At 36.9% G+C, this 14,747-nt stretch overlaps 1 protein-coding gene across 1 annotated transcript in view; it reads right to left on the minus strand.

The window, feature by feature from the left end:
- The window catches only part of TENM3 (teneurin transmembrane protein 3), an 829,296-nt gene that overhangs the window by 102,841 nt on the left and 711,708 nt on the right, over window positions 1–14,747 (minus strand). Inside the window, 1 exon segment of the mRNA XM_026846573.1 lies at window positions 13,862–14,100. Within this exon segment, the coding sequence (XP_026702374.1) occupies window positions 13,862–14,100 (239 nt within the window).

The raw sequence follows: 14,747 nt of genomic DNA on the forward strand, positions 1-14,747 counted from the left end.
TTTTGCAGTGAAAGAATTCTAAAAGTGATACAGTGCATTTCAGGGAAACGAGAATTCACATATAGGAGGATTCTTCTAAGTAGAAAGAAGCAGCAACAGAGTTGCCTGAACTGGGAAACAGACTTCCCATGTTCCTCCAGCTCTTAGAATAATGACAGATGAAAAGTTAACACTAGCAGCAGAAAAAAACACCAGCTATCTCTGAGTAACAAGCATCTCCCCAAGACCTCTAGAGATAAGGCCTATAGCGTATGTTCTATAAATATAAAGAACTCGACAGTGTGGGGAAAGTTGGCAGGAGAAACTGAATGATGTTGGCGACCCTCCTTCCCTTCTCCCATGTGTCAAGGTATGGTAATCAAATCTTGTTATTCATGAAACTATGCTTGAAGACGAGCTTCTTACTAAGATACTGAACTGATCTTCCAGGACTGCTACAGCTTTTTATTTCTAGGTGCTGGTGCTTTCAAACCATGATTTACAAAATTGCTTCCCTAGAATTAATAGAATAATATATATGCACACTTGCACATAAGGAAAAGTGAGTATCATTTATATTTAAAGCAATGCAAAAAGATTATAATTTAAACTAAGCAAATTGCAATTATTGCTCAATCTTGTTGAAGGATTATCTTCTAGTTCATCTTCCTGTTGGCAATACATTTTCAAATGAAATATTTGAACACTGAAGTGGTTTTTAAAATTATCTCCCATATATTTTTCTTGCAGTATAATTAGAATCTAAACCCATTTTATTCTGAAGGACCTGGAGTGGACCAGAAGATGTGCAAATCAACTGTCAGTGATTTGCATTCATTTGCTTTTTTTCTAAGATAATAGGATGCCTTGAATGTTGCTGCAGATCAAACAGCGAATTAAAAAGTTAATTAAAATTTTAAATAAAGTGAATTAAAAGTTACAAAGATAAAGTCTTTATTTATTACTTTTTTTTCCTCAAATCAACAAAAAGGCTGTTATTTCTAAATTTAAAATAACTTAAAGTACATGCTTTTGAGCATCCTCAGAAGGTTAGTCACCAGAAGCACAATATAAACGTTTCTGAACCTGTATTCTGAATGTAAGCCATTTCAATATAGCATTATGTGAAAAACTTAGTGATACCTATTAAGATCAATACAGTAACTAAAAAAGTTCCCTTTAATCCTGAACTGTTGAATGGGTCCATTGATTTTACTGTTTCTCTGGTAAAAAAAAAAATCCAACCTTTATACTCTATTCATTTTTTCTTGGAACCTTTTAACAAAGAATTAGCAAAGCACATCACAAAAAATTTCTGAGAAAAAAAAAAATAGCAACAAAGATATATCAGCTATCTACTGTGGATAAACTTACTTTCTTTGACCACTAATCAAAGACAATTATACACCATTTCAAAGTATTGCTGCATTTGAACTGTTAAGGAAGATGTGTGGTAGTCTCGGTGTAACTATTTTTGCTACCTTTACCGAAAAATGGAATGCTTATTCCTCTGAAAACTTTTATGGCTTGATGTTTCATTTTAGTTGTCAAGCCAGGGACTTTTATGTAACAATGGTCTAATTCTGTCAACAGCACTATGTGAGGCACATTCAAAGCGTAAGGGAGAACCCAGATTTCTTAAAACAGAAACAAAGATCATTATTCAGTAGCCTCTTAAATAAGATGTATCTCTTATGTCTTGTTTCAGATTTGTCTATTTATTCTTATGATCTCTGAATATTCCCCATTATGTAATATTCTTCAGTATTACCTAAATAGTCTTTAGTATTATCCTGGGCCTTCTCCTGAACATAGTTGGTGGTTGTTTTTTTTTTTCAGATAATGTTGTTCACAGTTAACAAGACGGTGAAAAATCATCACAGGTACAGAAATGATGGGGAAGTGCATATTAGATTGCTGACGCCTTTGAGATGAGGCTTGTTTTGTCTCTTCTGGTTCATACAAAGGTATGAAAAACATTCCATAAATTTTGGGTTTCTATCTAATAAAGTCATAATCAATGATTTTGTTGTCAAGCATTGTGGGGGAGGAAAAATATTTCCCCTGATTTATGCTTTTCAAGACTGGGTTAAGACTGTGGGATAATTACTTCTCTATATTCCTTCAGGCATTTCTTTACTCTCTTCCTTCTCAGTCTTTAACTCCTTCTTTTTCCTCCCTTACACTTGCTTTCTGGAAAACAGCTGAGGCTCAGGTTTGTGCTTATCTATTTTAGGTTTTTTCCACAACTGCAACAGAAGTCTTGCTCAGGGCAATATCCTTTAGATTGCAGCCCTCAAAGTGTTAAGAAAAGCAATGCTAATGTAATGTCTCAAAAGTCATTGGAAACATTTGTCTTAGGCAACAGCATCAACGAATGGACCCAACCATTTATATAGTTCAAAAGACTTATTTATTACCAAAAAAACCTCCCAAACCCAACAAAACCTCACAAATCTCTTGAGGGAATATCATAATAATGAAATGGTACTATATGATCATGCATAACCTATTTGCATGTTGATGGCATAGAGAAGTGCAGTCTGAGGAAAAGATTTAAGAACCAAAGGAACAAGAATCAGGGGCCAATTAATATGATGTGCAAAGGACACAGTGAGCTGGGATTTTATAGTATATAGGGAATATACAGAGAATAGTATATATTTGTTGCATATTTCTATCTCATGACAGGTTAAAAAAGATCCAAGATTTTTTTATTCCATATTAAGAATGACAGACTATTACAGTAAACGTGCAATAAGGAGAAATGTAGTATGCTTTAATAAACGATGATAATAAAGTTTGATAAGAACTTTTGGAATGTTACCAAATCTGGAATGTAAGATGAAAGCATCTGCATGTAGAGATTGTAGTGTGTTATTTGGAACCCCATGGAGCTAAACTGTGATTAGAACTACATATTTTTCCATAAATTAGCTTTTGTTTTGAATTTCCTGCTGAGATCACATGGAAGCTGATTGAACGTGGAAGTCAATATATAGGTTTTCTAATCCTTTGCTGTTTGTTAAGCTTCATGATACTACGATTACAGTGGTCCACTCGTAGATCAAAGCTATGTGATTGAGGCCAAACCAAAATAACCTATAGCCTCTTTACAAAACTTCTTCATGATGATTTATATCTATCCGTGATAATTACCACTCACCTACCTGAACTGTGCAATTATGTAGATGTATAAACCAATCACTACATGCAGATCAAGTTGTAAAACCACAGAATTACCACTTAAATCCATATTTAAAAATAGAATGGATGTGCTGAGTTTATCACCAAAGAGGCCTTTTTACACAACTCTAACTTACCTCAACACCTCCAATATAAACTTGTAAGCCATTAGCTATCTGCATAAGTAAACAATCTCGCGCAAATCCTTGGTTCAAAAAAACAAGGTTTAAGTCAGCTCGGTGACTGCAGTCATCCCCCTACTGAAACCTCTCCATCACCCTCTGTTTTAGCTCAGTTTCTCACAGGGACACAGTTTCTCACTACATCACCAGGAATCACAACTGCCTAAGCAGCTGTGTGTCTGGGCCAGAGACACTCAGGAAGGACTAGCTGCTAGATGGAGCATCCTTTCTTATATAGTCATTAATGTGTTTTATGTGCATTGGAATAACACACCATGTTCCTCCAGAGGCCTTGCTAAAGTGAGACGTGGCTTTTATGAAACTATTCCTGTGAACAAAGATATACTGTAGGTACATGAGAAATACTACTACTACTAATTTATCATATACAATTTATAAAAGGAATCTATGACATAAAGACAACCTTACTGCTAATTGTTTGTAAAGCCAGTGATTTGTTCTCACAAGTCAGTCTGTAAGCCACTTTGTGCTTTTTAAGAGTTATGTAAGCCTTGGGAAAAACAAGTTAGGATTACAGTTTCATATTGATTTTTTTCCCCTTTAAATAAAATCAGCCACAACACTGAACTGTAAAATCCTACAGGTGATACTAAGAATAGGCAGTCAGCACTAAAGCAGCAGTCACTTATAAAACTGATGGAGAAAACCAACTACTCCTTTTGCTGTCTGAAAAGATACTGGATCAGTAATAAGGACATGTTTCAAAATAATCCTTTTCTTTTGGCTCCAGATGAATTGAAATAACAAGAAGGGTTTTCAAACATGTCAATGCCCCAATATCATTACCTCTACTTGAGATAACTAACAGGAGAGAGAAGAAAAGAAGCTTCTGGGGACCAAAAACCTGGCAAATCAGTTGAAAACATAAACTATTCCTTGGCAGTGTGAAAACATTTGGAGCAAGTCAAATGAGGACCCACTGTCCAGCAGAAATGTCTCAATAAAAACTGGTGTGAAACTTGGCATTTCAAAGATGAAAGAGAAGATGAAACAACAGATGATTTTGGAGCTTTCACAAGTGAAGATAAATTTTCTGTACCCAGTTATTGTGCTACACCCTGTGAAACTCATGTAAACCAGTGGTCAGCAAAGGGTATTAATTTTAAGCAGATGGTTGCTGTTTGAGAGTTTTCAAGGTGTATTATTGAAATAAAAATACTTGTCTTGTACCATAGTAAGACTAATTTAGAAGTATATTTCAATAAAAAACAGAGGAAAGATACATGTTTCTTTACTTAAAGGTTTCTGGAGCTAGCTAATTTTCCAAATGGCTGATACTCATTTATAATATCTAACCCCCTCCTATATTACTCCTTTTATAGAGTTATTGAGAGATGCTTTTGTGTCATCCTCCTCAGCAAATGTTGGCAAAAGCACTCTCCTTTTGTTTGATTGGTTTTATTATTGAGGAAAATTGAGCACTTCAAATGCAAACATCCACATCTAAACAGTTGTAGCATATTTGTTTTTCCTGGATTATAACACTACAAATGCTGTCACAGGTGGCTATTCCTAAGAGGCAGCATTTTTTAACTGTTTTTGTGAATGAAATTGTCTGAAATGGCATCAATGTGAAAATAAAGTATCTCATACTTAAAGATTCCTGTGTACTTCAGAGGACACCTAACCTTCATCCATAATTAATCACTGCAGTGGGGTAATTACACCTGTATAAAACCCATGTGTTCTTACAATCTCAATCACAAATGTAACATCAAATGATATTGCTCAAAGCAAGTCTGGACACATGTACTTGACCTTTTCATTCTAAAGTGCTTGTATATGGAGAGGTTTACCAATATCTCATCTAAATCAGACATTTTTAACAGCATGAATTTTTTAAGGCATTCAAGAAGAGACAAAGCAGTTCTCTTCATAGAAAAGATTCACGAAAAGACTCCCTTTTACAGGAAAGATGCAATTTATGCACAAATCTACCAGTTTTAGTACATGTATTATAATTCACATATCACAGCAGATAGCACATCTCTAAGGGCTGGATTCTTTCTTCACACACACACACAAGTTAGAAATAAATGGAAATGACCAGAAAAGGAGACTGTAATCGTATGTCTGCAACAACTTGAGTAAATACCTGAGTAATTTCTCCTCTGCTTTGCAAAAATCTCTTAAACATAAGCGTACATTTGAGGTATTACATATGCTTACATACTACTAAAACATACTATATGTTTACCTGCATTGATAAAATAGGAACTGCATCTCTGGATTAAAAAAAAAAAAAAAAAAAAAAAGTAGTTGGTGTAATTTAACTTAATTTCTTATCAGACTGAAAAATTGCTACTACTTGGGGGTCTGCCAAAAGATTACAGGAGTAGAGTAGAACAGCCCACATCTCTACGTAACCTGCTTGCAAGAGATTTCAGTATTCCTGGAAACACCATACAGATTTTGAAAACTCATCATATTGCATCACAGTATGATGGCAGAATCACACAGTGTGGGAGCTATGGACAATGACATCATGTCATCTTGCAGTTTATTACTACACCTGTTACATTACCAGGATTACTGGGTTTCAATTTGCTCCACTGAGCAAAAGTGGAAGGGTGACAGGACTATTGCCAAAAACCTTGTGATAAATCTTAATTAGAATACAAACCTTTTTCAGAGCACAGGTGGGTATGCTCCTTGACAGATTAACTTTTTTAATCCCTTGAAATCTTGTCAAGTCTCTTTTAACCTCCTGACTGCCAATTACATGTTCCTAAATCCTTCTGTGTGAGGATTATCTTTCTCAATGAATGTTTTACTCTCTCTGCCACTAACAATAATAGCATGTGACATCCACAACACCAATCAAATATTAATACTGTGCACTCCTGAAATAGTAAATATTATATTATGCTTTGCACTTAGTCTGAAACACAGTAACAAGATCTTTACTTAAAAAACATCAACTAAAAGCATTATCCATAATGGTATTCTTGCAGGAGACAAGAAAGTACATTTAATGTTCATGCTTCAAGACATAGATGTTCAACATGTTTAGATTTTGTACTATTTCAATGAAAGATGTTAAAAACACTTTCAGCCCAATACGGTGGTGAAGTTTAACTTCACTTTCTGACTAGTCATTTTCTCTCTGTCTCACAGTTTTGAAAGAAAGATAAACAAGAAATTACATTATTGTTTACAAAATATTTCCACACTAAAGAGGCACAATGAGCTCATCAGCAATGCTGTAAACATTGTATGAAACTCATACAGATACCTGGAAATCATAGCTATGGATACCAGGGAAAATGAATTGATCTCATGTTAGACATAGCTGAAAACCTCTGCAATGTAGAAAGCCATGGAATTACTAGCTGTAATACTAAGCTTAATGTTAAAGCATAAAAACACTGTGGGCAGTCACATGTGTATCTGAACACTATGATTTACAAAGCACATGCAGAAATGACTGAAAGGAGTTGCCTGAACCTATGTTAGTAAGGCATGGCCTATAAATGTTAATTATCCATCTTTTAGAGTTCTGTTTTTAAAGATTATTAAGTAATGAAATGGAACTAGGACACTGGTACTTCAAAATTTTAGGACTTTCTTAAGGTCCATTCAGGATGTTAAAATCCTTGAGAAATTTCTGGTGGCGGCTTCTACCTGCTAAATGATTGTGCTGTATTGCATTCACCAGGTCCAACTGAAGAGACTACACACCCTTTGGTTCTGCCTTGTAGTTAGACCACTTACCTGCTCTTCTGTCAGAGAAGAGCAACATGTGTCACTGATGTGTCACCGATGTCTAAAACAACAGGCAAACGGATTCTGACAGGCACAGAGCAGAGCTCGGGTGTTGCCATCAGAGGCAAACAGCTTCTGGCTGCCCATGATATTTGGAATTTATCAAGGTCTGGAAATGTCCATTCTGGACAGAAGCAAGACATCACCATGTACCTAATCCACAGTTTCTTACTTTTGACAGGCAGACACTTCCAACTCTCACCAAGACTGAACTGATACCAGAAACCTTTACTTTGGGATAAGAAAGGATGACAGGAAACACTGCTGTTGCCTTCCCCCAGCTTTCCCTAAAAGCCCCATATGTATTGTTAAAATGAGAAGTTGCCTACAGCTTTGCAAGGAGCAATGTACTTTCCGTAGTGCTGCAGATGGTGGCTGCCTGCACAGCTTTAGACACAGGCACACACTGAGCAAGAACACGAGACATTGATGTGGTTCTCCTAAGTACTTGGTGCAATCAGACAACAGTAAAAAGCTGTGCTTAGAGAGCTGATATGCTTTCTCAGAAAGATTCATAGAAGAGAAGTTTCCCTGATGTAGATTTTCAGATGGTTGTTTGAATACACTGTGATATGAGGATTTTCTTCAAATGATGACAGCAGACCAAGAGAAAATACAAAATATTTGGGGTTTTGTTTTGTTTTGGGTTGGTTTGGGTTTTTTTAGGAATCAGAAATATAAATCTACTAGTTTACTTCAATGCTTCCAATTTGATGGAAAGAGAAATGGGGTGAGAGCATAAACCTGGCAAACTGTAAAAATCTGCATATATCTGCAGACAGGGACTGTATTTCCAACTCACACACCTCAGTGAAGCTCCAGTCATAGCTAAAGTCCCAGCACAACCTAGGGAAGTAGGCAGAAATGGGGAGAGAATGTGCACAGAAGTTCTTGATGAAACTCTCAGTGACAACAGCATTACAATACTCAAAATTAAATGTAGGTCAAAGAGAAAACCAGTTTCTATAAACACATAGTGAAAGGTGATTAATGGCAACTAAACTATATTCTCCCTCATGCCTGCTAATTACAATACCTATGCTGGGTATTATAATAAAAATTCCATTTAAATGGCATTTTTAATTAAGTTGTTTTTCTCATTCTTGGCAGTAATTGAGCTTTACAAAGAGCAGAATAATGTTAACTTGGCATTGCAATCAAAAAGAAATATTATATTGTTCTTTATTGATAAAGTAAACTTGATTTAGTTTGAGTACAGGTATATTCAGTCATTGCTTTAGTTACAAAAATTCAGTTCTATAATTGTCAGAGCTTTAAGTCCATTAGTTTTGTGGAGGGTGGTTCTGCCCTACTATGACTTCTGCTACTGAGTCCGACAAGAAAGGCATTTGGTCCTCTGCAGTCTGGGAAGAGATGCGAATGAATGCCAGCAGCTGCCACACTAAATCCTGAATAATATAGGAGAACCACAGACAACAAGCTTGGAAACAGCACTGGAGACATGGAAAGTTAACCTCAGACAGCAGAAACAGACAATTTTCTAATTTTTAAGGATTACACGAAACTCACCTGCAGGATATTTATTTGACTCTAAAACATAATTTTCACACCCTGCATCCTTCTGTGCCAGCCTCCTCTAATGATGAAACCCATTTGCCATTTTTCCTGGCAACCTCCTTCTTCTCTTTCTACCTTAAAACCTCTTATCTGAAATTTCTCTGTTATTATTGTCAGTAAATTTTTGAGATAACTCTGAAGGTAGTTGTTCATTATTAGAAATATATTGGCATGTAAATTTTCAGCTTACTTTAAGTATCTTGAGATGATGATAAAATAGTAACATTTTCAGATGGACAAAAAGCATGAATGCACAATGTAATAACCACAGAATAAGCACAATGTATCTATTTTTATACAAATGTGGAAAATATGAATTATCTGTAATTATCAAACACAGCTTTCAAATCTGGTATCTCTTTTCCATTCACATTTCATTTGCAATTTGTGTTATGACTGTATGGTCATCTCTGTGTCACAACAGAACAGCAGTTTTTCTACTGTTTCTCACAGAATGAAATATAAACTAAAAGATATGAATTCCCAGACAATGTTTCAGTGGTTAAGTCTAAATATTAGCTTTCTTTTCTGTCCAAAATGGATTTGCTTAACTGTTCACAGTAAGCAGTAGTGATAAAAGTAGTCCTGTGGCCTTTTAAATTAAATAAAATTCCTCTTTTTTTTTTCCCCTACAGAAGAGATGTCCTTCTGTTATCACTGATATTTAAATATTTGCTTTATCACAAAGAATAGCTGGCTGGTGTATATTCTTGTCCTGACCATCGGCTGCAGAGCTAAGGCTAATAAAATGACCAATCCCAAGGTACACAGAAGGTAAAATTCTCAACAGACTTGGAAATATGAAAGATTGTTGTGAAGAAGTCAGGACAGCAGAGGCTTGACTGAATAGGTCAGGTGTCACTGTGTACTCAAAGATTGTTCTGTGTTCATAGAACCTATTTAGCAGACATAAGACAACATTCATGACAGATGCATGCAATCTTTCAGCATACAGCTCTTCAAGCTTAGTTGACTGGATCTGGTATTGCGTCACTCCAGCACTGAGATCACTGTTCACCTCTCCAGTTGCGTGCACAGTGAAAATGGCACTAACTTATTTTATTGACTTTGACAATGCCAAGATAGGGCCATTGGCAATGAAGAATCAACTGCCAGAGCAATTCCTGAGGAAGAAAGAGGGGTGCTGATGTCCCCAAATTCTTATTAATTTCATCCAGCTGTTGAATCCACACTAAAGAAGAATTAATGAGTACAGTACCAATCAGTCTGTTAATACAGGTGGTCAGTCTGTGCTGTTCAACAACATATTTGAAACAACTCCTCCTGACTGATGTAGTTCTCTATAATTGCACAGTGAATTTTTCTGTTAGAAAAAAACCACAAAGAGAATATCCCAAAAGGTAAAAAAATGAAGGATGGAGGCTACATATGAAACTTTGATTTGATGCCCATGTTTGACCTAGGAGTTGCTCTACAAAACTTTCCCTTCATTTGTTCACTGCAAATGATGGATGCTGAGTGAGGCAGTAAGCCATGGGGAGACAAAGGACAGAGTTCTGTTTTGTCTTGCACATTGTAAAGCTGGACTCTATTTCTGGCTCTCACACAGAGAGTTTGGGTAAAACTATTAATGTGTATACAGAAAGAGGTCAAACTAAGGCAACTTCATATTTCTTACTCTTTCACAGCTTAAATTTAATACTGCTCTTCCTAGTCTTCCAAACAGGGAAAAAGATTCTAAAATGTTCATGTCGGAAAAAAATTGGTCATTTTCTTCCTTGGTTGCAAACCTGATTATGGATAGCAGTTAAGCAAATGAGCAGCTTGAAGAAATTCCAGTATAATCTTTATCCCAAAATGAGGCAGTTTATATTCTTTATTCCCCATATTTTTAACCCATTATTTCAGGGAACTTTTCTTTGAATCCTCTACTCTAAACTGGAGCTATTTTTAAATTCCACTCCTCTACATCTTGCTGCTCTCTGTTTTGGTTCAGCATTTGCATGTTTCTGTTGCTTAACTCCTTGTTTCTCAGTGATTTAACAGTAGATGAAGCATCTAACAAAGGACCAACATTTCCCACAACTCACTTCTATTTTTTCTAAAAATTAGGAGGTCTCATTCACAGAAATGGTAAACTTAAACGTTTTTGTACATTGTAAAATAGTGGAGAGACACAACAAGGTCTAGAAAAGCCAGACTATTTGGGGAGGCTGGAAGTGAGACTTTACTGAAATAACATTTTCAATTCCTTGTGACCCCCAGGGCTGCATTCAGTGGCCCTACAATGCAGTGTTTGCTCTGGTGCCTACCCATGCTGACACCCTCTGCTCTCACCTCCTCTTTGTAGACTTCGTAAATGTAGGAGTCTTTCATGTCAGAGTGATGGAAGAAGTGCAAGACAGACCAGACTCTCGATGTAGCTCCTTCCTCTGGCTGGGCTAATTGATGGAGCAGTAATTGACTGAGCAGTTCTGCAAAGGCAGACATGAAGTCTAGCAAACTGTCTCTTCTGCCTTATGTTGCCTGAGCAGAGGCAGCAGGATCTGAAGTCACTTTCTCTACCCTGTATCCACTGCAACTAAAATAAGTCTGGGCATGCCACATTCATCTCTCTGCCTTTCTGAGAAAGGCCTGTTTACATCACCGTTCGCCGGGTGAGTGGTCCTATTAGTTCTTCAGTTTGCAGCTGCCACAGTCACACAGAGGACATCAGCCACACTACGTTCCTTATCAACGTGTACTGGCATATTTTGCAGCAAGGGCTGTAGCATTTTCACGCTTGTGGCAATGTCTTTCTGTGAAGCTCAAAGCATGTCTCAAACAGGCTTTACAAATGTGACAGGCCACCTCAACTGCTGTAAGCCTCAGCAGACAAGCCAGACCACTGTGTTAGAGGCATGTCACAGGATGCTAGAGGTCACACAATACCACAGTCCTTCCCATCTTTTTATGTTATGACCAATTTCCTAGTCAGCCATTTCCCTTTCACACCTGTTATGAAAAGGTTAACCAAGATGAAGGACTGTTTCCATTTTAGATTAATGATTTCCACTGATTTATACTTGGATGGCCTATTAAATGGAGAGTATTTCTGATATTACATCTGTAGAGATAGAAAAACCACATATATGAATGAGTGTAATCCATTCAAGGTTTTATGGACCTGAAGTTCTCTAGAGAGTGTCCCTGAGTGCTGGATTTTACATTTAGATTGCTGAGTTAGCTGAAATATGTGTAATATCACCAGTAGGCAAAGAGCTCCCTATTGACTATGGGCAGAGGAAGGCCCCTGTGCATTGTTTATTTCAGCAAGGATGTGAGCTGGCGAGTGCCCATGAAATGTTGTACAGCTATATATATATATTTTTTTTTTTAATTTTTTTTTTTTTTTACAGGGTATGTGAATAAATGATGTGTGTAGCTGAAAGCTCTCACTCACTGGAAAGCTTGTCTCTTTTTCCCGAATACAGGAATAGAGGTGCATTAGACATGCTTGTATTTCTTAATGTGCCTTTGGGAGAAATAATCCGGTACAGCTATCTTCCTGTGCCCCTCAGATTCATAAGTAATCTGGCTCTTCAGGGCTAGCAAAGTGTAGAGCTCAGCTCAGAATCAGGTCTTCAATATTTTAGTATCTGCATGGCTGTTTTTTCCAGTTCTTGACAGTGATAATTCATACTGGATTCCTTCTTTTGTATTTATTTAGTAGCAGATGTTTGCTTCTGATGACTTATGAGGCAATATTATGGAGACTGAGTGCAATTAATTTGTTTTATAAATGGGATTATTTCAATCCAACTTTAAAAAAAGATGTCGTGTCAGAGCTTTACTACACACCACACTTTCATACTCCTGTGAACATTCACATGAAGCAACCACAAATCCAATGATCAAAAGGGGCTGGACAGCAGTGCCAAGCCCTATATTTGCATACATGCCTCTTGCTCTTTGGGGCTGGCAGCCGAGGTGCCAAGAGTGTTCAGGGGGGCTCTGTTTTGTCTCTTTGGCAGAGAGGAATTTCTCCAGCTACTCAGCAACCCCATTTTTTTGCATTGTTCACAGGAGCTTCAGCCCAGTAAGAACAACTTCAAAGGCTTTACAGAGTTTATGCTGTGCCTTGGACTGAAATGTAGCAAACCTGTTTTAACAAAGGCAATGAAGATATAAGGATCATAAGGCCTTCTAGGGTATATTATTAATTCACACTGATTTTAAGAAGAGGAAGGCAAGATTGACTCTCCTTTTTCTAAAGACTGAATTTGAGTGCAAACAATATCAAAAACCAGACCCTCACACTTATATTGCCATAACTGTGGTGATTTAAACTTCTAATTAAAAAATCAGGTAGAAGTCTTTGAAGGCCATTTATGGACTCAGAGGTGAAAAAAAATCTGTAATTTGGACAAATCCACTGGAAAAGTTACAAGTACAAGAAGAGCCTGTTCTGTTCCCTTATTAAAGCCAATGCCATATTTCACATAGACAAGCGCTGCCCCCATTAACTGCCTAAAACTCAAATTATGTAATATTTATAGCCAACATTTATGAAATTAAATCATTAAAGAGATGAAGAAATAAAGGAAATCCTCTAAGATAAAGACCGGGAAATCGAATTTAACAAACAAAAAGAGAAAAGAGAGAATAATTAAAAATAAACAACCCACAAGAGAGGAAGAAGTCTCCATCTGCTCTGCATGTTGTCCTTTTGGACAATTATTTTCCCTATCTTGCAATCAGAAGTCTGTATTAGATGTCTGCTCTAGCTCTATACACCAACATGTGCATACAATGATGAAATAAGTGACAGTATTCCTAGATGCTGTATTATACTTCACACAAAATTAGAGGAAAAGAGTTCCATGGATATGCTGCAAGCTATATGCACATTAGAGAATTTTTACAGCCTATGTATTACACTTACTTTTACAAGAACTAGACACCACATAGCTTAATTGCAGTTCAAATACTTCTTTGAAGTTAATCCACCCACTATCATGCTGCAGAATGCTTGCAAAATATTCACATTTTCTATTTCTTCTAATCAATTGGGACTTTATAATTAAATCATTGTTGTGGTTTTTACTGTCACCAAGAACTTTGCTAGTTAAAGGTTAGTGTATCACAGCCCCTATACAATCCATAAGACATCCTTGGTCATGGTGATAATTATAAAGAATGGGACTCACCTATAAAGTAGGACAGCAGTATTGCCAGCAGCACTGAGACCCCTACAGCACAGAGTGCAGTACATTTCCAGCTACAGTACTTCGAAGACTTCTTGAATTTAAAAGCACTTCTGGATAGAGTGTTCCTAGGTAGTGGCCGAGTAGGAGGGGAATAAACAGAGCCGGATGCCATTGTGTACCCTGGCGTTGCGGTACTGAACAGCGGTGTGGTCCCTGTTCCTGTTTTGAATAGGAAATGCCTGTGGAAGAAAGAGGGTATAGTAAAGTATAAAAGTAAATAAAGCTGGAGCACAGGCAGTCATATGTCTTTTGTTTAATGTTCCCTATTTTTCAATTAGCTAACAACGTCCAATCTACAAAGGGTCATAGAAGCAATATTTGTCATGACACTTGCACATAAAAAATACACTTCCTCTTTAAGAAAAGACGGAACTCCCCCAAACATTACTAATACACTGGAACAGAACTATCCAAGATACAGTGTGGTAGGGAGGAGGCGTCTCAGAGTTTATCCAACAAGTAGGGACAGGCTTTCTGGTGCTGTTTATTTTTGTTGGCTTCCACTACAGACTACAGTGAACTCCATTAAAAAGTCAATAATGAGCAATGTGACTATAGGCCACTTATCACAGCCTTCCTGGGTTGACTACAAAGAAAACAGCAATCTCTCAGATACATGCTTGTAGCAACTTTGCCAAAATTAGTCAGTTAAAAGATTTTTTTGTGTGTCCTAAATATTCAATTCACTAACTGACATCTCCTTGCACATAACCTTACCATAACAAGATCTGATTATGGATACAGCAGCCAGTAACAGCTTGGGAAGTACTCTAAAGAAATATATTTAGTAAGTGCTGAAAGAGAACCACAGCCAGCAACAGAAATG

This window comes from Athene cunicularia (assembly GCF_003259725.1).
Source record: "Athene cunicularia isolate RWA chromosome 4 unlocalized genomic scaffold, athCun1 chr4_part1, whole genome shotgun sequence".
Taxonomy (NCBI): domain Eukaryota; kingdom Metazoa; phylum Chordata; class Aves; order Strigiformes; family Strigidae; genus Athene; species Athene cunicularia.